Source organism: Myxine glutinosa, chromosome 7 (genome assembly GCF_964187855.1).
Source record: "Myxine glutinosa chromosome 7, kmMyxGlut1.1, whole genome shotgun sequence".
Classification (NCBI taxonomy): Eukaryota; Metazoa; Chordata; class Myxini; order Myxiniformes; family Myxinidae; genus Myxine; species Myxine glutinosa.
This window is the reverse complement of record NC_136267.1, coordinates 80,408,144-80,430,267: the sequence shown is the minus strand read 5'-3', so window position 1 is coordinate 80,430,267 and position 22,124 is coordinate 80,408,144. Positions and strand designations below refer to the sequence as shown.

The window sequence follows — 22,124 nt, the reverse complement described above, 5'->3', positions numbered from 1 at the left end:
AGGATCTGTTTTTGCACCTTTTTTGTGTAAAGCGGTAATGTTTGCTGATTTACAGGATGCTGGCAGATGACCTTGAGCAAAAGAGAGGGTGAAAAGCACAGAGAGAGGGTGAGATAGAGCGACAGAGCAGGATTTTAGGACACGTGGGCTGATGCCGTCTGGTCCAGTTGCAGAATCAGAGTCGAGGTTTGACAAAAACTCCTCCACCTTGTCAGGAGAGAAGGACACAGAGTCCAGGAGCAGTTGGGTTCGACTGGGTAAGGTGGGAACAGAGAGAGATGGGTTTTGGACACAAGATTTTGAGGCAAACACAGAGTTGAGGCATTCGGCTTTGTCACGTGCGGTGTCAACTGTGTAGCCATTTGAGGTAAGAGGGGGAACAAACACCAGAAACGGATTTGACCAGATGCCACCAGGATTTGGAGGAATGAGACAGGTTTGAGAATTCATTCTCGAGTGTGGAGAGATCGTGCTTCCTGGCACTCCTGAGGGTAGACACACACTTGTTCCGAGCTTGGTGGAAGGAACTGAGATTGCCTTCAGTTGGATTAGCCTTCCAAGAGGCAAAGGCAAGTTGTTTCAGGGCAACTGCCTCACCACAAGATTCAGTGTACCATGGATGGGAGGAAGGGTAAGACAACTGAAGACGAGATGGGATAAATCTGTGCATGAGAGAGAGCAGTTTGCTTTGGAAGAATTCCCAGGAAGGTTTGATGTCAGAGGCAGTGGAGATGGGAAACCAGTCCAGATGATTGATGGCTGTTTGAAGACCGTGCCAGTCGGCCTGAGTGAAATGCCAGACTCGGCGACGCTGAGGAGGCTCTCTGAGAATGGCCAGAGAGATGTCCACTTTAACAAGCACATGATCAGAAGATCCGATTGGGGCAGAAGATGAGCAGCAGACATTAGCAGGGAAGTTTGTCATAACCAAGTCTAGAAGAGAAGATACACCATTGGCTGAGATCCGGGTCGGGAAATTGACAGACTGTGTCAATCCCAGTGAGTCACTGAAGTCCTTTGCTGAGGTGCCATGGCTGGTGAGAGATGAACCTCGGAACCTTTCGAACCCTCTGAACCGATGAACCTTTCGTTCATTTACTACTATAATTCAGCTTTTACTCGCGGCCGTAGAAGATTGACTACTATAATTCAGTTCAGCTTTTAATTGTGAAATGGGCCCAGCCTGGTCAAGGCGGCCTCGACACCTAGCCTATAACCTTCCCGGGGCCCGTCCCGACATTTTTTGTTGCAGAGGTTTCCTCCTATCTTTCACCGTTCAGGAGATTAGCGCATGCAGACAAACAAACAAAGAAAAAAACTTTCTTTTATATGTATATATAAATATATAGAAGATATATATGAAGATATATAGAAGATATATAGAAGATATATAGAAGATATATAGAAGATATATATATATATATATATATATATATATATATATATATATACCCAGTCAGACCCCCAACATTTGAGGAGGATACATTCCTGGCAAACGCCGCGAATGTCGGAATACCGTGAATGTGGGACCAATGTTTCAATAGAAAACAGCGAGTCAGTCGGGGGGGGGGGGGGGGGGGGGGGGGGATAGGCTCCCAATGGTTTCTGTTTCGTGGAAAATCCACGAATGGTGAGGAAAATTCACAAATGTTTGCCACAGCATTGTTTCAATGGGGAAAAATGGGGATAGTTTCCAGGTTCCCAGCGGTTCCTGACTGAATGAATGAATGATCGTTTTAAGGCCATTTTCCCTGCTAGAGTGGGGGTTAGCCTTGCGGGCCCCATGACAAGCATGGTTCCCTGTTTGAGGCAAAAGGGGGAAAATATTGGTTCACGAGTTATCAAGTGACCACCATATTCATCATGTGTGCGCGTCTGTGTGTGTGTGTCTGTCTGCAGCATAACTACCCGATGATATCACTCGATCTTGATGAAACTTGGGTGGGAGGTTGATATCATGATCTAGTTGTGTCCTGCCTAGAGTGGGCGTATTGCGCCCATTGTGGGCGGAGCCACGCCTGAAAAAGATGTCTTTTTAGGGGGTAATCAAGTTCAAGCTACATCTTCTCCGAGGGGTTTGGTGGAATCTGATAGGGGTTTCGATATTTGGTTCGGCCAATGTCATGTGTCTAGCCCCACGGAGCTCGATTTTTTTTTTCATTTTTATTTTTTTTTCATTTCATTTTTCACCGAATTTTCGGTATTGTGTAGCTAACTAACCTCATAACTGATTATACATTATTTTCGATCTCATTTCAAGGTCAGTAACCTTCGTTTTGACATTTCCGGGCCTGGCCTGTCCGGGCCTGTTTCGGTTACAGTCCATCCTTTGTCATTGAATACCGCTCGCTCGTGAAACATCGTCGTCTCCTGACTTGTTTAAGTTTACAAGCGTTACGCCTAGGTCCCCCGTCGGTGAAGTGATGTGAGTTGACAAAGTGGAAGACGCAGAAAACATGCTATGATATGATATTTCACTCACATGGTTCAGACATACATGGAGGCGGCCATCTTGGATTTTGACGTGGTGACCCAATTTTCAATAGCGTTCTTCCTTATGCCTAGATACACCCACACACCAGATTAGAAGTTTGTACTACGCTTATTTTTCCAAGATATTCCACTCACAAGGTTCAGACATACATGGCGGCGGCCATCTTGGATTTTGACGTGGCGACCCAATTTACAATAGCGTTCTTCCTTATGCCGAGATACACCCACACACCAAATTAGAAGTTGGTACTTCGCTTATTTTTCAAGATATTCATCTGACAAGGTTCAGACATACATGGCGGCGGCCATCTTGGATTTTGACGTGGCGACCCAATTTTAAACAGCGTTCTTGCTTGTGCCTAGATACACCCACACACCAGATTAGAAGTTGGTACTTCGGTTATTTTTAAAGATATTAATCTCACAAGGTTAAGACATACATGGCGGCGGCCATCTTGGATTTTGACGTGGCGACCCAATTTTCAATAGCGTTCTTCCTTATGCCTAGATACACCCACACACCAGATGAGAAGTTGGTACTTCGCTTATTTTTCAAGATATTCATCTCACAAGGTTCAGACATACATGGCGGCGGCCATCTTGGATTTTGACGTGGATTGCACCCACACACCAAATTCGAATGCGGTACTTCGCTTACGCACGCACGCCCGCAAACACGCACGCCCGCACGGACGGAGGGGAAAACCATAGTCCCCCTTTTAGTAAGGGAAACATGAAAATCTGTTAACTAAATTGTTACCAAAAAATTTCTTCACCAATATGTTTGTAAAGGTGTGTAATAACATGTTAAAATGTTGAAGGTCAACTCCCGTGGGAAACCCAGAAAAAAAGCTGTTGAATTCGGGTACCGAAAAATTATTTTCGAGAATTTTTATTTTTTTTAATCGGCCCTTAAGTAACTTATGAGGGGTCAAATAAGGGTTTTTCATGATTCTGAGTTGATTGTTAACATTTATATTTCACCACAGACACTCCTTTGTGGAAAAATAATTTCTAAATATATCTCATTTTCTACTTTGCAGGACATGGAGTCTAGCAATATGGATGAAGACGTTACTCCACCTGTGCTCAATTGCTTCATCTGTGCACGCTCGGATACACCAGCTGAAAGGCTCATACAGGCAACTCCAAAGGGATACTCAACTTTATTGAAACAAGCAGAAACTGTCGAAAATGTTACTGTTGTGGAACGTATGAAGGAGGCTCAAAAGGAAGGAAAACTGAGGTACCACCAGAAGTGTAAAAATGATCTGTACAACAACTTTGTTGCAACCACCAAGAAGTCAGCTCAAGCATCAAAGGCAGAGAAAGAGTCATCAAAGTTGAAGAGAAGACGCACTACTTGTGAGTTCAGTTCATCAACTGGCTGCAGTTCTAGAAGATCACAGTCAGTTGACCTCCTGTATAAGGATGTATGCATTCTTTGCAACCAACCAGCCCAGCTCTACAAAAATAATCCAGCACAAGCTAGAAAGAAATACAGAGTGCCAGATCATTTGACTGCAGATACACTGAAGGCAAGCTTGCTGAAGACAGCACGGAGTCGCGGGGATGACTGGGGCACTGAAGTCACTGGACGCCTGGAAGGGATCAACGACTTGGTAGCAGAAGAAACACTGTACCATTTGCGATGCAAACTTATGTTTGCGAGAGGTGACAGTTTGTCCAAGACTGATGAGGAAGGAAAAAGGAAGAGAGGACAGAGGAGTATTGATGAGGAGCGAGAGGCAGTTTTTATTGAATTCTGCGAATGGTTAGACTCAGAATTAGAGCATGGGGTAATGAACATGGACCAAGTCCATGAAAAGCTGCAGGAGTTTGATCAGTCACCAGAGAAGAGCCTTTCTTATTCAAAGCATTGGCTAAAGATAAAACTTCTAGAGAAATACGAAGACACCTTGTATTTCACAACACAGGAAAGAAGGGCAGATGTACTCTGTCTCAAAGATGGCACCGACAATATTCTGCGAGTGCATCATGCTAATCTTGACCATGGAGATGAGAAGACTCAGATCATAAAGACGGCACTCAAGTTCATATCCAATGATATTGCCTTGATTGATTTAGGTCCAAAGTCATACCCCACCACACACAGTATGACTGACATCGATAGTCAGCTGACACTTGTTCCTGCAAGCCTTCAGATGTTCTTGAGACCGATTGTCAAGACAGACGAAAGAGTTGCCGTTTGGGGGCAGAATTTATTAAGGCCTGTCGACCTCGGTCTGGAGTATTGCCACACCAAATGGGGCTTGCCATACAACTTGATAATAGATTTGGGTCAAAATGGATGCTCAACAAGTTCCACCGGCTGGGATACACCGAGTCTTACACGGAGACACAAAACTACAAATACTGCTTCCTTAATAGTAGGAGTGGAGATGATGTTCCAGATACTTCTGGCACTCTTGACACCATTGTGGAGGAAACCGATGACCAGATCAATGATGAGGTTGCGGTTGATGCTGCGCTTGAGGATCAATCAGTGATGACAGCCAAAGTGCCAGCCAGTGAAAGTGAATTGTCAAGTAATGATCAGGTGGTGTTTATGGAGGTTGGGGAAACAAACAATGCAGTCACTCAGTTTGTTGGAGACAATATAGATTTAAACATTGTCTCTATTCACGGAAACACTCCCTTTCACTCAATGGGTTGGATTGAAGTCACCTCTCCGGCACGGCACCACCTTTGCCAGATCCACAGACAACAGCAGCTTTCCCCCGGGTGAAGTTGAAGGCACTCGACAAAGCTAAGATCCTGAGAGGAACTGAAGTAAAGATTATTCCATTTACGAACAGGAAACAGATAGGAACGAACGCGATCATGTTTCTCCCCCTCGCTGAGCTTTCCTCCTTCCTGGCTCATGGTCAGCCACTCCTCACTCCAGGTGACACACTCTGGGCAGTGGGGTGGGTGATCAAAGCCAACGATCCTGAGTTCCCACACTCCAACTGGAATGGCTGGATGAAGAGAATCCATGCTAATGATGCAAAGCAGAGCACACAGATCGAGTTCCTCCCAGTTATTGAAGGAGACCCTAATGACCTCAACACCATCTTCACCACTCTGAAAGAGTGCATACGGCGCGCTGGGGTCGCTATAGTGACCTTTGATCTTCCGATCTTCCGAGTCTGTAATGGCATTACATGCAGAAACTGCAGTCATGATGTTGTTGAGTCTGAAGAAGACATAGACAATGACTGTTGAAACTTCTGACATTGTGAATGAGAAATAACTCTTGAGTATTATATATGTATGTGAAATAAAAGCTACTTTGTGTGTAAATGTAAAAGTGAAAATATAAATGTTAACAATCAACTCAGAATCATGAAAAACCCTTATTTGACCCCTCATAAGTTACTTAAGGGCCGATTAAAAAAAAAAAATTCTCGAAAATAATTTTTGCGGTACCCGAATTCAACAGCATTTTTTCTGGGTTTCCCACGGGAGTTGAACTTCAACATTTTAACACATGTTATTACACACCTTTACAAACATATTGGTGAAGAAATTTTTTGGTAACAATTTAGTTAACAGATTTGTGAAATATCTCATAAAATGCCCTTACTATTTCGCTCCGCTGTGCGACGGGGGACAAAAATGTTTTCAACCAGGAATGCACATGATTACAGTTTCATAAAAAAAATACTTAAATTTTTTTTTTTAAATGACAATACCAGGTACCATTTCCGATTTATTGAAGGAATGCACTTACAGTTTATGAAAAGTGCTTAACCATATTGTACCGTGAAAAAAACAACAACAACATCATGGACCGTTTCAAATTTTTATTTCACAAATACATAACTTTTCAAATGATGATGAATTCAAATGAATTCAAATTCAGCAAACTCCTCAAAGTCTGAAGATGACCCAAATGAGGGTGCTGCAAAGTCATGCACAGAGGGAGAGGCAGGAGAGGGCACAGGTGAGGGAGCAGGTGTGGCTGCTGGTGAGGACGCTAGTGAGGTTGCTGAGTCGTGCACTGAGAAGGAGGCAGGACAGGCAGGAGAGGGTGCTGATGGTCCTCAGGTGGAGAGAGAGATCAGGCCGGAAAAAATGTGTGATCAAAAGCTGCCTCGCAGATTGCCGTAGGACTGTGTGCAGCTCTTTGTAGGAGAGCAGCACATCATCCAATCCCTTCTTAACAACTTTCGGGGACACTTCTTCATGGTGGTTGTCCCAGCACCTCTTCCTCCTCATCACTGTTCGTCGCCTTCTCCTCCTCCTCCTCGGAAACCTTGGAAATGGCCTCCAACTCCTCCTCAGTGTGCTCCTCACCATGCGAGGCAATAAGATACTCCAACTCCTCAGGCTGCATATCATACCCATCCCACCTGCCGTGCCAACCTGACAATTCCATGCCTCACCTCTGTGTTGTCGAGAAATCCTGTGAAGTTCTTCACTGCCTGTGGCCACAGGTTGTGCCAGCAAGCGTTTATGGTGGAGGCTATCACCTCATCAAATGACGACTTGATGGCACTGATGCAGTGGGCAATGTTGAACTCTTTCCAACACTGCCTGACAGTGAGCCCTAAGTCAGTGTCCATTGCATCCAAAATGTGGCAAAAGGTATGGTGCATGTAATAAGTTTTAAATGTGGAGATTACATCTTGGTCGAGTGGCTTAATCAGAGAGGAGGTGTTGGGTGGCATGAAGATCACCGCAATGTTCGGGTGAGCCATGTCCAGGTCCGCAGGGTGGCCAGGAGCATTATCCATGAGCAGCAGAACCTTGAACGCAAGGTTTTTTTTTTCACCAGGTACCTCTCCACCTGAGGGACAAAACAATTATGAAACTAGACCATGAGGATTGCTGCTGTCACCCAGTCCTTCCTGTTGGACCTCCAAAACACGGGCAATGTTTGTTTGTTCTTGCCCTTGACAGCACGTGGGTTCAGGGAACGCTACAGCATCATGGGTTTGACCACACAATCCCTTTTTATGTTTGTGCAGAGGAGAAGAGATACCAGTCCATGGCGACTTTGAATCCCGATGCTGTCCCCTCACACTTTGAAATTAAAGTTCTCATGGGCACCTTTTTCCAGAAGAGGCCTGTCTCATCAGCATTGAAGACCTGCTCTGGGAGGTATCCCTTCTTGTCGATCAGCCTCGCGTGTTGAGCATGGCACGTTTTGGCTGCGTCGTGGTCTACAGAGGAACGCTCCCCTGTGAGCTTCACATTTTTGAGACTGTACCGCTCCTTGAAATGGTGGAACCATCCATGCTTGCTGTGAATGAACTGGCGCTGCTTGTACCATCATCGCTCAGCCATGAGAAGTAAGTTGTGGGAAGACTCATGCTCGCACCACCCACGCCACACAGATACTCGTAAATAAGTTTCGCCAATACACGAATGAGAGGTCGACACAAAGGCATGCTCTTCTGCGTGTTTTCCTCTATCCATGCGCTGAGAGCCTTCTCCATGCTTTCTTTGTGGACGTCCCGGACTTGGGTGACCATCTTGGTGCTGGGTACAGCTCCCTCCGCAACACTTTCTCAAATAGACTTCTCATTCTTCCGTATGTAGCAAACAGTGGATTAGTGTACTCCATACAATCTGCCCACATTGTGGTAGGAGGAGACCTAAATGGACATGTGGGAAGGAGTATGGACGGTTTTGATGGAGTTCATGGGGGTTACGGATATGGTGTGAGAAATGCAGAAGGTGAAAGGATTTTGGAGTTTGCTGATGGAGCTGATTTGTTGATTTGTAATACTCAGTTCCAGAAAGAGGATAATAAGCTTGTTACATACACGTCAGGTGGGTCGACAACAACCGTTGACTACCTGATGGTGCGTAGGCGAGATAGGGGTCACCTCCGGGACACAAAGGTGATCCCGGGGGAGGAGGCTGTTTCACAGCACCACTTGGTTGTCTGCGACATAAGGTTGAAAGGTGCGAAGAGAGCTCGGCGGGTGAAGTACCAACCGAGAATGAAGGTGTGGAGGTTGAAAGAGGTGACAGTGAGGGAGGCATTAAAAGAGAGGCTGAGTATGGTAGAGGATGATGTGGTTGAGCTTGAAAGTGGTTGGATGTCAATGAAAGATAGTCTGTTGGGAGCCGTTGATGAGATATGTGGATGGACAAAAGGACCACCGAGGCACTCGGAAACATGGTGGTGGGATGATGAAGTTGGAAAGAAGATTGACGAGAAGAGGAAGAAGTTCAAGGAGTGGCAGAAGGTGAAGGGTACGGGGGCAGAAAAGGAAGAGCATGAAAGTTATAAGGCAGCCAAGAAAGAGGTAGCAAAGGCGCAGGAGGCATGTAGGAAAATGTTCGGAGAACGCTTGGATTTGGAAGAGGGTCAGAGAGCGGTATTCAGGATTGCAAAGCAGATAGCGAAAGAGAGGTGTGATGTGATGGGGGTGAGTTGCTTGAAGGATGAAGTGGGCCAAATCGTTGTGGACCCAGATGGAATTAAAGGAAGATGGAAGAGATATATGGAAATACTGTTGAATGCAGAGAATGAATGGGATGGCAACATAGAGAGTAACCCAGTTTTAGGACCGGCAGAGAAGATAACCGAGAAGGAAGTTGAGGAAGCGATTAAAGCAATGAAGAGTAGAAAAGCGAGAGGGCCGACGGGTGTTGTGGGAGATATGTTGAAGGCAGCGGGAAATTGGGGTGTGAAGAGAATGACAGAGATCTGTAATCTGGTGGTGAAAGAAGGCCGCATTCCAGTGGATTGGGAACCGAGTACCCTCGTCCCTCTATACAAGGGGAAAGGTGACCCTCTGGACTGTGGCTCGTATCGAGCGATAAAGTTATTGGAGCATGGAATGAAGGTATTGGAAAGGGTGTTGGAGAGGAGGATAAGGAAGAAAGTGAAGATTGACGAAATGCAGTTTGGATTTATGCCAGGAAGAGGAACGACAGACGCGCTTTTTATTGTGAGACAGTTGCAGGAGAAGTACATGGAGAAGAGGAAGAAGTTGTTTCTTGGGTTTGTTGATCTGGAGAAAGCATTCGATAGGGTTCCACGTGAAGTAGTGACATGGGCATTGAGGAAGTTAATAGTGGAGGAATGGTTGATCAGAGTAGTGATGGCAATGTACAAAAGCACGCGCACAGCTGTAAGGACGAAGGACGGGAACAGTGGTGAGTTTGAGGTGAAGGTGTGAGTGCATCAGGGGTCGGTACTAAGTCCACTACTATTTGTAGCTGTGATGGAGGTGCTGGCTCGGAACGTAAAGGAGGGTTTACCGTGGGAGTTGTTGTATGCAGATGATCTGGTGTTGATTGCAGAAAGTATGGATGGACTGAAGGAGAAGATGAACAAGTGGAAGGAATGTATGGAGACGAAAGGTCTGAAGGTGAATATCGGAAAAACAAAGGTGATGGCAAGTGGTAAAGCATGTGGTGAGGTGGAAAGAACTGGGAAGTGGCCATGTGCTTTGTGCAGGAAGGGTGTCGGAGTGAACTCAATTCAATGTACAATGTGCGCTGAGTGGGTTCATCAAAAATGTAGTGGTTTGAGAGGGTCATTAACCAGTGTGGCAGCTACATTCAAGTGTAAGGTGTGCACAGAGGGAGCTGCAGATGGAGGAAATGTTGAGTTGGATCTTGGAGATGGTGTGAAGCTGGAAGGTGTGAAAACATTTTGTTACCTAGGAGACATGCTGAATGGAGAAGGTGGATCAGACTCGGCAACGGTTGCTAGAGTGAGATGAACATGGAAGAAGTTTCGGGAACTGAGTGGCGTGCTGACGAGGAGGCGAGTGTCGTTGAAGCTGAAGGGAAAGGTGTATGCTGCATGTGTGAGAAGTGTTATGATTTATGGGAGCGAGACATGGGTAATGAACGTAGAGCAGCAACGAAGGCTGGAAAGGGTGGAAATGCGAATGGTTCGGTGGATGTGTGGAGTATCGTTGAGAGAGAGGAAGACAAATGATGAATTGCGAAAGATGATGGGAATAGAGCCTGTGTTGGATGCTGTGAAGAGAAACAGTTTGAGATGGTTTGGTCATGTGTTGAGGAAGGATGAAAGTGACTGGTTGAGAAGAGTGATGGAAATGAATGTGGGAGGAAGTAGAGGACGGGGAAGACCGAGAAAGACTTGGCTAAAGATGGTCGAAGAAGAAATGCGGGCAAGGGGGTTAACAAGGAGAGATGCAGAAAATAGGGCAAAATGGAGAAGATTGTCATGGGGACCGCAGGGCTAACCCCCGCTCTTGCAGGGAAAATGGCCTTTAAAATGCCTATTGTTGTATACAATCTGCCCACAGAGGCGGCACTCTCTCCTCTCGAAAGCTGGTCAAGCAGCTCAACTTTTTGGCTCAGGCTCATCACTTTATTCTACCTTTTGGTAGTCAATACATCTCTGGTACTGGTCTTGAGCTTGGGAGCCATGATTGAACGATGAGCAGAGCGAGAGGCAAAAACGCAGGTCAAAGCAACGGGAAGAGAATAATGATTGAAATCCAAGACACAGTGGGCATATGAATGCATGTGGGCATTGTGGGTAGCTGCGGGAGGGGTGAGTAGTTTGCCCATTGTTTGTGGGGGATGTTATTGGGTGATGCTGTATTCGGCAGCTGGTAATACATGCGGTGAAGCATTTTCATTGTGTAACAGCTGGGATGATGCCGTATTGCGCAGCTACTAATTTCACTAATAGATGTGGTGAAGTGTTTGCATTCTATAATTTGCAGGGCATAATGTGTTACGCTGCAGGTGATAGATGTTTGTTGTGAAGCGTTTTATTTGTGTGACAGCTCGGATGATGCCGTATGGAGCAGCTACTAATTGCACTAAGAGATGCGGTGAAGAGTTTTCATTCTTTACCGTAACTCGTGGGGGATGACCTGTTCCGCAGATGGTGGGACATCCCGTGAAACTTGCTTATAGTGTAGCAAAAATATTTTTTTATGTGGCCACAAAAAGCCGTGAAAACACGAAGCACAGGCCACGAATGTAGAATCAGGTCATGCTTGCGGCTGGAAGATACAGTATATTTTTGCATAGGGTCCAGCTGTTTTGTGTGTAGCTGGTGAAAGATGGGTTTTAGAACTGTGTTATGCTCATGGCCTTTTTTTGCCCGCGAAACACCGCAAATACGTGGGACACATGGTCGCAAATGTCGAAGCAGGTTGCAGATGATCAACCGCGAATACACAAAACCCATGAATGTTAGAACCACCAATGTCAGGGTCCAACTATACATAGAAGAAGGCTCACAATTACCACAGTACTCAAATTAGTTACACAGACATGAAGCGTTTTCATGAAACATTGATTGGGGAAATTTTGTGAAGTTAATAAAAGAGGAAATAATAAGATGGAAATGTGAGCATAGGGACGAGTGCAAAAGGAGGGAGAAATACCTGGTAATTCCACAGTAATAGCTCCAAAAACAAAAGACAGATGAAGCCAAATATAGGAAATAACAAGCGTTATGCCTAGGTCCCCCGTCGGTGAAGTGATGTGAGTTGACAAAGTTTAAGACGCAGAAAACATGCTATGATATGATATTTCGCTCACAAGGTTCAGACATACATGGAGGTGGCCATATTGGATTTTGGCGTGGCCACCCAATTTTAAATAGCGTTCTTCCTTATGCCTAGATACATCCACACACCAGATTAGAAGTTGGTACTTCGCTTATTTTGCAAGATATTCCGCTCAAGGTTCAGACATACATGGCGGCGGCCATCTTGGATTTTGACGTGGCGACCCAATTTTCAATAGCGTTCTTCCTTGTGCCTAGATACACCCAAACACCAGATTAGAAGTTGGTGCTTTGCTTATTTTTCAAGATATTACGCTCACAAGGTTCAGACATATATATGGTGGCGGCCATCTTGGATTTTGACGTGGCGACCCAATTTACAATAGCGTTCTTCCTTATGCCGAGATACACCCACACACCAAATTAGAAGTTGGTACTTCACTTATTTTTCAAGATATTCATCTCACAAGGCTCAGACATACATGGCGGTGGCCATCTTGGATTTTGACGTGGCGACCCAATTTTAAACAGAGTTCTTGCTTGTGCCTAGATACACCCACACACCAGATTAGAAGTTGGTACTTCGCTTATTTTTCAAGATATTTCGCTCACAAGGTTCAGACATACATGGCGGCGGCCATCTTGGATTTTGACGTGGCGACCCAATACATACACCCACACACCAGATTAGACGTTGGTACTTCGCTTATTGTTCGAGATATTTCGCTCACAAGTTTCAGACATATATATGGTGGTGGCCATCTTGGATTTTGACATGGCGACCCAATTTTCAATAGCGTTCGTCCTTATGCAGAGATACACCCACACACCAGAATAGAAGTTGGTACTTCGCTTATTTTTCAAGATATTCATCTCACAAGGTTCAGACATACATGGCGGCGGCCATCTTGGATTTTGACGTGGCGACCCAATTTTCAATAGCGTTCTTCCTTATGCCTAGATACACCCACACACCAGATTAGAAGTTGGTACTTCGCTTATTTTTCGAGATATTTCGCTCACAAGTTTCAGACATATATATGGTGGCTGCCATTTTGGATTTTGACGTGGCGACCCAATTTTCAATAGCGTTCGTCCTTATGCCGAGATACACCCACACACCAAATTAGAAGTTGGTACTTCGCTTATTTTTCAAGATATTCATCTCACAATGTTCAGACGAACAGGGCGGCGGCCATCTTGGATTTTGATGTGGTGACCCAATTTTCAATAGCGTTCTTCCTTATGCCTAGATACACCCACACACCAGATTAGAAGTTGGTACTTCGCTTTTTTTTTCAAGATATGCAGGTTACAAGGTTCAGACATACATGGCATCAGACATACATGGCGGCGGCCATCTTGGATTTTGACGTGGGTTGCACCCACACAACAAATTCGAATGCGGTCCTTCGCTTACGCACGCACGCCCGCACGCACGCACGCCCGTGCGCACGGACGGACACACGGACGGAGGGGAAAGCCATAGTCCCCCTTTCGCTCCGCTGAGCGACGGGGGACAATGAAAGAAAGGACCCCACTATTAGATCGATGTAAAAGACAGTTATTCGCGTTCATTGTCGGTGTCATAATTCATCAACAAACAAATCAACAAACTCCTTTGGTACTATTGTTCTTCTGCATACCTGTTTGTGTACTTTGGCAAGTTGCTCCAGGTTATTCTCCAGAAATGATATCTTCTGCTTCTGTCCAACACCATTTCTAGGTTCGGCCAGGTCAAGCTCTGAACTCTATAAATCAACACAAAAAGTTTCACTGAAATAAAAGGAAACTTGAACAAGCACACAGTAATTTGGCCTGTGATACCTATGCTTTATGTGCAACCCCTTAAGTTCTTAATTTGTTTATCGTCTATGTACTACGCCCAATCTTTTCAGTACGATAATTTAACTCAAAGGATGTGGAATTTGTTAAATCAACTTTCATATCATATTTGATCTCTGAGCAGGTAATTTCGCGAAGTTTGTAACATAGAATGGCCTTCTCTCAGATATATATTGTGTAACCTGCAACATCACACAACCTAAACACAGAAGGGGCAAACAGCTGTATGTCTCTATCTGAATAGTGGTATACTCTTTAGATACTTACCATGCAGGCCCTGCAGCAGGATGGCAGTTCATTTCGATTAAACTCTATAGGAGAGCAAAGCTAGACAGCTTAGAGGTGAGCACGCTAACAACTGAACTACCCTGCCATCCCTCCACTGATGGGTCAGCCTTTCATATGGATATCAACCATCCAAGTTCTAACTGGTCTTAGCTCTGGCCTAGCTTCCGAGAAACTGCTGGATCAAGTGCATTGAAGTCAATAAGTTGTGGGTCGAAGGAATGTAAAATTCTAAGAGGGAATGTATTAAAGAAAATAAAAGAAAAAGTCTTGTTACAGTTTTAAAATTTTACTAGAACCAAACCAGAAGACTTTTAGATGAGGCCAAAAGTTCTCAAAAAGTTTCGTGAAGGGGAATTTTTTAGTAGAAGTTGGCACATCCAGTCTGAAATATTGGTTTTTGACCCTCAAAATTGAAAAACAAAATGGCCACCAAGACCAAATAAATGTATCACTGCCAACTAAACATGTTCACCTGTAACCCAAAGTATTGGTGCAAGCGTTAATGTTTACAGATGTAAATGTTCAACAAGTGCACATCTACCTGAAAAATATACAAGTGATATATGTTGTGATTTATTACCCCCGCCAAAGGTGGATGGACGTTATGTTTTCACCCATCTGTCTGTCTTTGTTTGTGAACAAGATATCTCAAAAAGTTGTGGACAGATTCGTACAAAATTTGGCAGAGAGGTAGACTCGTGTATGTGACATTATTCATGTGACGAGTCACCTTGTGTATGTGACAAGGACAAAATTATTCGATTTTGGTGAAGATCCACATTCGGATCCGGATAGTATAATTTTTAAAGTGATTCTTCACCATTGGGAGGTCGGGCCAAAAACGATACACAGCAGGATATCTCAAAAAAGTTATGGACGGATTTGGACGAAACTTGTTAGACAGGTTGTGTGTGTGACAAGAAAGAATCGATTCGATTTTGGTGAAGATCTGAATATGGATTCAGGTATGATGATTATTTAATTTTTTAAGTGTTTCTTCACCATTGGGAGAAAGGGCTAAAACCAACATATAGTAGGATATCTCAAAAAGTCATGGATGGGTTTGGACGAAACTTGGTGGACAGGTTGTGGGCGTGATAAGGAAGAAACGATTAAATTTTGGTGAAGATCCGGATCTGCCGAGTATAATTTTAAAAAGTGATTCTTCACCATTTGGAGATAGGGCCAAAAACGATATGCAGCAGAATATCTCAAAAAGGTTGTGGACAGATGACTGATTAAATGTGATTCTGTATTGTGATTTTCTGGTCTACTCTGGGATACAAAACGTAACCTGATCACGTGGCGGAGATATGCTCTCCACTGAGTGCCGCTCTAGTTACCCTCGCCAGAGGAGGGTATTGCATTTGAGTCCGTTTGTTTGTCTGTTTGTCCGCACAGAATAAATATGATGTTCTCTGCAACCGTTGGTCCAATTGACAGGAAATTTTCACCATAGGTGCAACTCCACCTGTATAATTTTTATGCTAATTATGACGTCATAGGTCACGTGGTTTGGCCGCCATCTTGGAAAAATCGAAAAACTTTCCACCTCTATATCTCGGAAAGCGCTGAATAGAAAAAGTTGAGACATGGCTCATTGTAAAGAACTCTCCATGGGGAATAAAATATGTTAATGATGTCATAGGTGCCTCCATTATGAGGTCATAATTCGACAAGTACAAAACTTCATCCGATCAAGATGAAATTTCTTGAGCATAATCTAGGAATAAATTCGTTTAGACAAAAAAATAATGATGACGTCATCTGTCACGTGGTTCGGCCGCCATATTTGTTTTAACACAAAAGCCTTAAAAACCACTGAAAATACATCCTAGCGGGGGTTTGCAATCTCTTATTGCTCTTTTTCTTGTTTTCTTTGCAAAAGAGCTAAAAAATGTCATTTGCAGGCCAACAACATTACATTTTGAATATTTCAATCAACATTGGAATGAGCTTTTTTAATTAAACGTTGTACTTTTCCATGTAAATAAAATGAATGTTAATAAATAGATAAAGTCACATTACCAAATAATTGACAATTATATAAAAATAAAATGTTTAAAAATAAATGAGTTTGTAATATTTTAATATATTGCCGGTATTACACTTTTTGACATGTGTTGCTGTAGCCAAATAAAATTCCAGAATGAAATGTGTAATATTTTAATGTTCCATTTTGTTGATTTTTAACTTTAAATATTTTAGTAATATAATGACAGTTCCGTTTTCCTACTAATGGCAATCTGGCTGAGTCAGGTCCAACTATGAATAAAGCAAACAAGATAAAGAGTTCCAGCAAGGAAACGTTGTAGTTAAACAATCTGACTGAAAATTTAACCAGGTTGAACCGGACCAGGCTCAAGAGTGGCTAAATGGAGCTGGTTAAAGAGGTGGAGGGATTGTTGGCATGACTAGCACTGAACAGTTGGGCTTTATCCTGCAATCTGAAGTCGCATATAGCTGCAGACACCCTTGAAATGTTTCATGTCTACTCAAAGAAAATCGGAAAAAGTCTCCCCCCCCCTTCCCACAGTGAAGCAAAACCAGCTAGACAACATAGAGATAATGCAGATGAGAGATCATTATATTATATGTTTCAGCATTTCCAAGTATTTGCAGCTGATGTACAGCCAACTTTCCTTCAAAATATTACTACAATCGATCTTGCCAGTGAGAAAATACAAGTCTTTACTTGGTGCCAGAGAACTTGGCCAACAGCAGCTCGGTCCGTTTGTGTTTGTCAATTGTCAGTTTTATCATCAAATTTTCAACAAAGCTTTATTATGATAATATGGAGAAGGCAAATTAATAATCTGGTCAAAAAGGAGAAAGGCCAGCGTCACATAAAATCATCAATTTTCATCCGATTGACCTGAAATTAAAGAATTTGCATATTGGGTCACTGAACTGGTTCACCAATCAAAAGCTAAGAGCAGATTGTTTTTTGTTTTTTTAGATCAAAAGGTCAAAGATCAAGGTCGTGTAAAATCACCAATTTTCGCCTGATTGACCTGGAATTTAAAGAATTTGCATATCGGGTCACTGAATTGGTCCTCTTATCAAAAGGTAGGAGTCGATTGTTTGTTTTAAATCAAAAAGTCAAGGTTGCATAAAATCATTAATTTTAATATACTTTTTTTCAACTTTTCGTTATTTTGAGCATACGGAAGATGTCTGAATACAAATGGACATGGACGGGTTTGAATTTTTAGATGGTTTCGAGTTAAAAACTATTTGTGGCAAAGCTGTCACCAACAATCTTGTTGTGCTGTTTCAGCTTGTGTGCAGGCAGTTGCCCCGAGTGTACAAATTGCCACAATTAGCACTTGCATATTCTATTTATTTATTTATGAAGTTCAAAATGTTCTGCAAATCAGGAGAAGCTATGACTGTAGCCTGCCATGCTTGTAGAATATTACTGGAAACTACACCTACATAATTCATGAAATTCAAACTTGCAAGGCTCATCATTGGAAACATAGGAAGCTAACCTGTATAACATTCCAGTGGCCAGGCAATGGCTGCTTGCGATCTTTCTTTGGTCGCCTGTCAACACAGCCACTGTTGCGAAATGGTGCAGTGAGCAATGACAGACATCACATTGCTCATGAATCGGGGCCAAATAAAGCAAGTCAATCCAGCAGAATTCATTGGGATAATTTGTTTATTAAAGTTTATACTCGGCCTTAGTGAGTCGAACGCAATAGAGGTAATCCATGTTTGTGCACAACTTTTGTAGAAGATTTTGGCAGTGCTTAAAGGGATTAGTATGTCAAATTTTAAACGACAAATCGAAAATGTACAGACATACCTTCTTCACCCTTATAGCCACATCCTGCACAAATAGCTTTCGAAGGTTGTGCAGTGTCTGTAGCTCCTTTGCCTTGAGGGAAGGAGGAAAAAAAAAAAAGGTTAAAAAAAAAATCACCATTTCAAACACATTTTAACCATTGATCCAAACAACAAGGACTATTACTTAGCACAATATCTAGTGTATTTGGCCTTAAATATAAGAATAACATAAAAATAAACAAAACCTTCCATATCCATCTCAACCTTCTCATAAAGTACTCAAAGAAATGGACCAATTATGTGCCTTGGCAAAGAAATGCGGACAAACTAATATCTGCAGTTGACAAAACAAATGTACTACTTAATGTGCCAGTTTATAATTGGCAAGTCTCCATTATAATATTGTTGCGAATATGGAATTTGGCCTCCATATCCGCTTGTAAATATTCCCCTATTTCTCCAATACTCCCCAACTTTCCCCAATCCCCCATTCCCTAGTCCCATTGCATGTAAACAACAATCAGTAGAGCCGACCTTCCCCTTATTCCCCCATTAAATGTCGTGCCCAGGTCCACCGCACCACACGTAGACAACTTTCGGACATCTTGCTAGTTATTCTTAGTCTATGTCAGTTAAGGCCTCGTTTCCATTAATTATGACTCTTCGTTGCACCAGAATGTGATTATATGGCATCAGTAGTGAGTTTAGGACCTTTCCCATACCTCCTTCCATCTTCCATACCTCCTTCCATCTTCTTCCACAACTATAACTACAACAACAGAGGAGATGGGGGCGGCGCGGCGGCGCGGGGGAGGATGCGTCCTCACACCGGCTCGGCGCTCCACGGGGTTACCAGAGGGGCTGGCTGTCAGCTCCTCGTCAAGGGCGGAGCCTGGTAACCCCCCCGCACCCAATCAGAAGGGCGGACCGATTCCATCTGGGGCGGAGCTAACGAGCCGAGGGCGTGTCACTCCCCGCCGGATATACGTGGCGACTTAGCGGACGTGACGAGAGATGCGCCCCCAGCTGGAGAAAGAGGTACCTGCGAGCGCTGAGTCAGATGCGCCCCCAGCTGAAGAGAAAGAAGGACCTGCGAGCGCTGAGAGAGATGCGCCCCCAGCTGGAGAAAGAAGTACCTGCGCGCGCTGAGTCAGAGGCGCCCCGCCTGAGAAAGAACGTTGCCTGCGATCGCTGAGAGGAAGCGAACCCGCCTGGGAAAGAACGTTACCTCCGAGCGCTGTGACCTCCCCGCATCTTTGGACCGGACTGTACCCTGCTTTGAGCCAAGAGTGCACCTTGAGCCATCGCTATCTGCCTTTTCCTGCCATCAACCCCCGTGTGAGTCAGCCTTGTCCCGTTTACCTGTCGTCTGTCCGGGGTTAATATAAGAGTGTGTCTAAGTGCCTGTCTTCCTGTGATATACCTCTAGCCCCTGTAATCTAACCTTTCCGTACGAATATACTTGAGAATCGAAACATTGGTGTCTGTCATTATAATCCAGCCGTGTGTCTTCTTTTTCCTTATTGAGCCAGCGTGGCGCGGCTTCGTCAACGTTCGGGTACAATCGGGTAATTTGTGCGGACACGACGGCCATTCCGCTCGGCCCACCTTAACATCAAAGTCGTGTCTGTAACAATATGCTCAGGAAAGGTTCTGATTTGCACTGCAATGACGTCACAAGCAAATTCCATGTCGAAAAGGAACAGGGCCTTTAAGCATTACAACTTGGCTAGACAGGATAGATCAGAGATTGTGTGTTCACCTTTGAGCTATGTAGGATCGGTTAGATTCCGGCCTTAACCTATGAAACTCTTTCGCGTGCTTCATCGGCAGGGCGTTGGATCAATGAGCTAATCATCGGAGCGAAGATTAAGCTGGCACGGTGAAGCTGGGTGTAACATCTTTTCGCATTTATTGGTGAATGCTAAAGATCCCATATAGCACCTTTCCAAATAGCTGGTCAAGATGCAAACCCCAGCTTGACAGTTCAGAGGTGATTTTGCATACCTCTAGGCCTAGGGCCTAGGCCATTCTGCCTGCCAGTTTCATCATGATGCTTCGGCATGCAGATATGATCAAGATGTGTCTGAAATGACCATGGATATTGATCATCTGAATGCCTTTTCCATTGATATTTATCAGCAATCCAGAAATTCTCAAGAAAGTCTAGTGTCATACAGAATTGCCAACTGAATGTGACATTCAACTTACACTTTCACATTCAAGATGAAAGTCAAATCTACCAAAGGTACACACAACTAACACCAGTTTTTGGGGAGCCAAATATCAATATTGGAGAATGAAACAAAGCAATAAAGTTCATGTTCCTTGACTTTCACTATTACCCGGTATCGGTTTATAGTTGCATCTAATTACCCTCCCCAGAGTAGAGAGTATTGCATTTGAGTCCGTTAGTTTGTCTGTCTGTTTGTCCACACAGAATAAATAGGATTTTCTCTGCAACCGTTGGTCCGATTGACAGGAAATTTTCACCATAGGTGCAACTCCACCTCTATAATTTTTTAAATGATAATTATGACGTCATAGGTCAGGTGGTTCGGCCGCCATCTTGAAAAAACCGAAAAACTTTGCACCTCTATATCTCTGAAAGCGCTGAATAGAAAAAAATTGAGACATGCCTCATTGTAAGGAGCTCTCCATGGGGAATAAAATATGTTAATGATGATGTCATAGGTGCCTCCATTATGACGTCATAATTCAACAAGTACAAAACTTCATCCGATGAAGATGAAATTTATTGAGTGTCATGTAGGCATAAATTGGTGGAGGGAAAGAAAATAATGACGCCATCGGTCACGTGGTTCGGCCACCATATTTGTTTGAACACAAAAGCCTTAAAAACCACTGAAAATACACCCTGGCGAGGGTTTACAATCTCTGATTGCTCTTTCTGGTTTCATATTGTGATGATTAGCTGACAATCACTCAATAAATGCAAGCATGTGACCTACAATGAGAAAATAGAAGACAATTAATCTGTCAGTGTGATGTTTGACACTTCTTAATTTCATACAGTCGTGGTCAAAAATATTGGCACCCTTGCACTTTTTTCAAACAACAAAAAAAACATTCTCAAATAATAAGTTGAAATTGACAAAAGTATTTGGTCTCCACAATCCTTTATTTAACTGCTAATATTACAGAACCTTTGTTTTTGATTCAGAACTTAATATATCCTTTTAAATCAGAAAATAAAAATAAATGGCATTGACAAAATTATTGACACCCTCGACTTAATATTTGGTAGCACAGCCTTTGGACAAAATAACTGCAGTCAAGCACTTTCTATAGCCATGAATGAGCTTCCTTCACCTCTCTACTAGCAGTTTGGCCCACTCTTCTTGTGCAAACTGCTCCATTTCTTCCAGATTTGAAGGGTGCCTTCTCCCAACTGCTGTTTTCAGGTCTCCCCACAGATGTCCAATGGGATTTAAATCTGGACTCATTGGTGGCCACTTCAAAACAGTCCAGTGTTCTGTCTTGAACCATTCCTGGGTGCTTTTTGAAGAGTGTTTGGGGTCATTGTCCTGCTGCAAGACCCACGACCTTCAATGGAGACCCAGCTTTCTGACACTGGGTTAAACATTGCACTCCAAAATGCCTTGGTAATCTCCTGATTTCATGATACCATGCATGCATTCAAGGCACCCAGTGCCAGAGGCAGCACAGCAACCCCAAAACATCACTGAACTTCCTCCATGTTTGACTGTAGGGAAGGTGTTCTTTTCTTTGAAGGCATCATTTTGTTTTCTGTAAACATAGAGATGATGTGCTTTACCAAAAAGCTCTAATTTGGTCTCATCTGTCCACAGGACATGCTCCGAGAAGGATTTTGGCTTGTTCAGGTGTGTTTTGGAAAACTCCAATCGGGTTTTCTTAGCAGTGGCGTCCTCCTGGGTCTATTTCCAAAAAAACCCATTTCATTGAATTGGCGACGGATGGTGCGAGTTGAAACTGTCGTACCTTGTGTATGAAGGTCAGCTTGAATCTTTTGGCAGTTGTCTGAGGTGCTTTCTCCACCATTCAAATAATCCTTCACTGCAATACGATCAAGTTTTCTCTTGCGGCCATATCCAGGGAGGTTGGCTACTGTGCCATGGGCCTTAAACTTTCTGATAACATTGCGTACGGTGGACACAGAAACATCAAGATTTCTGGAGATGGACTTGTAGCCTTGAGATTGTCCATGCTTGGCTACAATCTTGTGTCT

The 22,124-nt window shown here is 43.6% G+C and overlaps 1 protein-coding gene across 1 annotated transcript in view; it reads right to left on the bottom strand.

The window, feature by feature from the left end:
- LOC137431348 (kinesin heavy chain) overlaps positions 1–22,124 on the bottom strand; it is a 172,233-nt gene that overhangs the window by 15,307 nt on the left and 134,802 nt on the right. Inside the window, exons 22-23 of the mRNA XM_068122579.2 lie at positions 17,913–17,984; positions 13,612–13,716 (exon numbers count right to left, since the gene is read on the bottom strand). Of these exons, the coding sequence (XP_067978680.2) occupies positions 13,612–13,716; positions 17,913–17,984 (177 nt within the window). The remainder of the gene's footprint in view (positions 1–13,611; positions 13,717–17,912; positions 17,985–22,124) is intronic.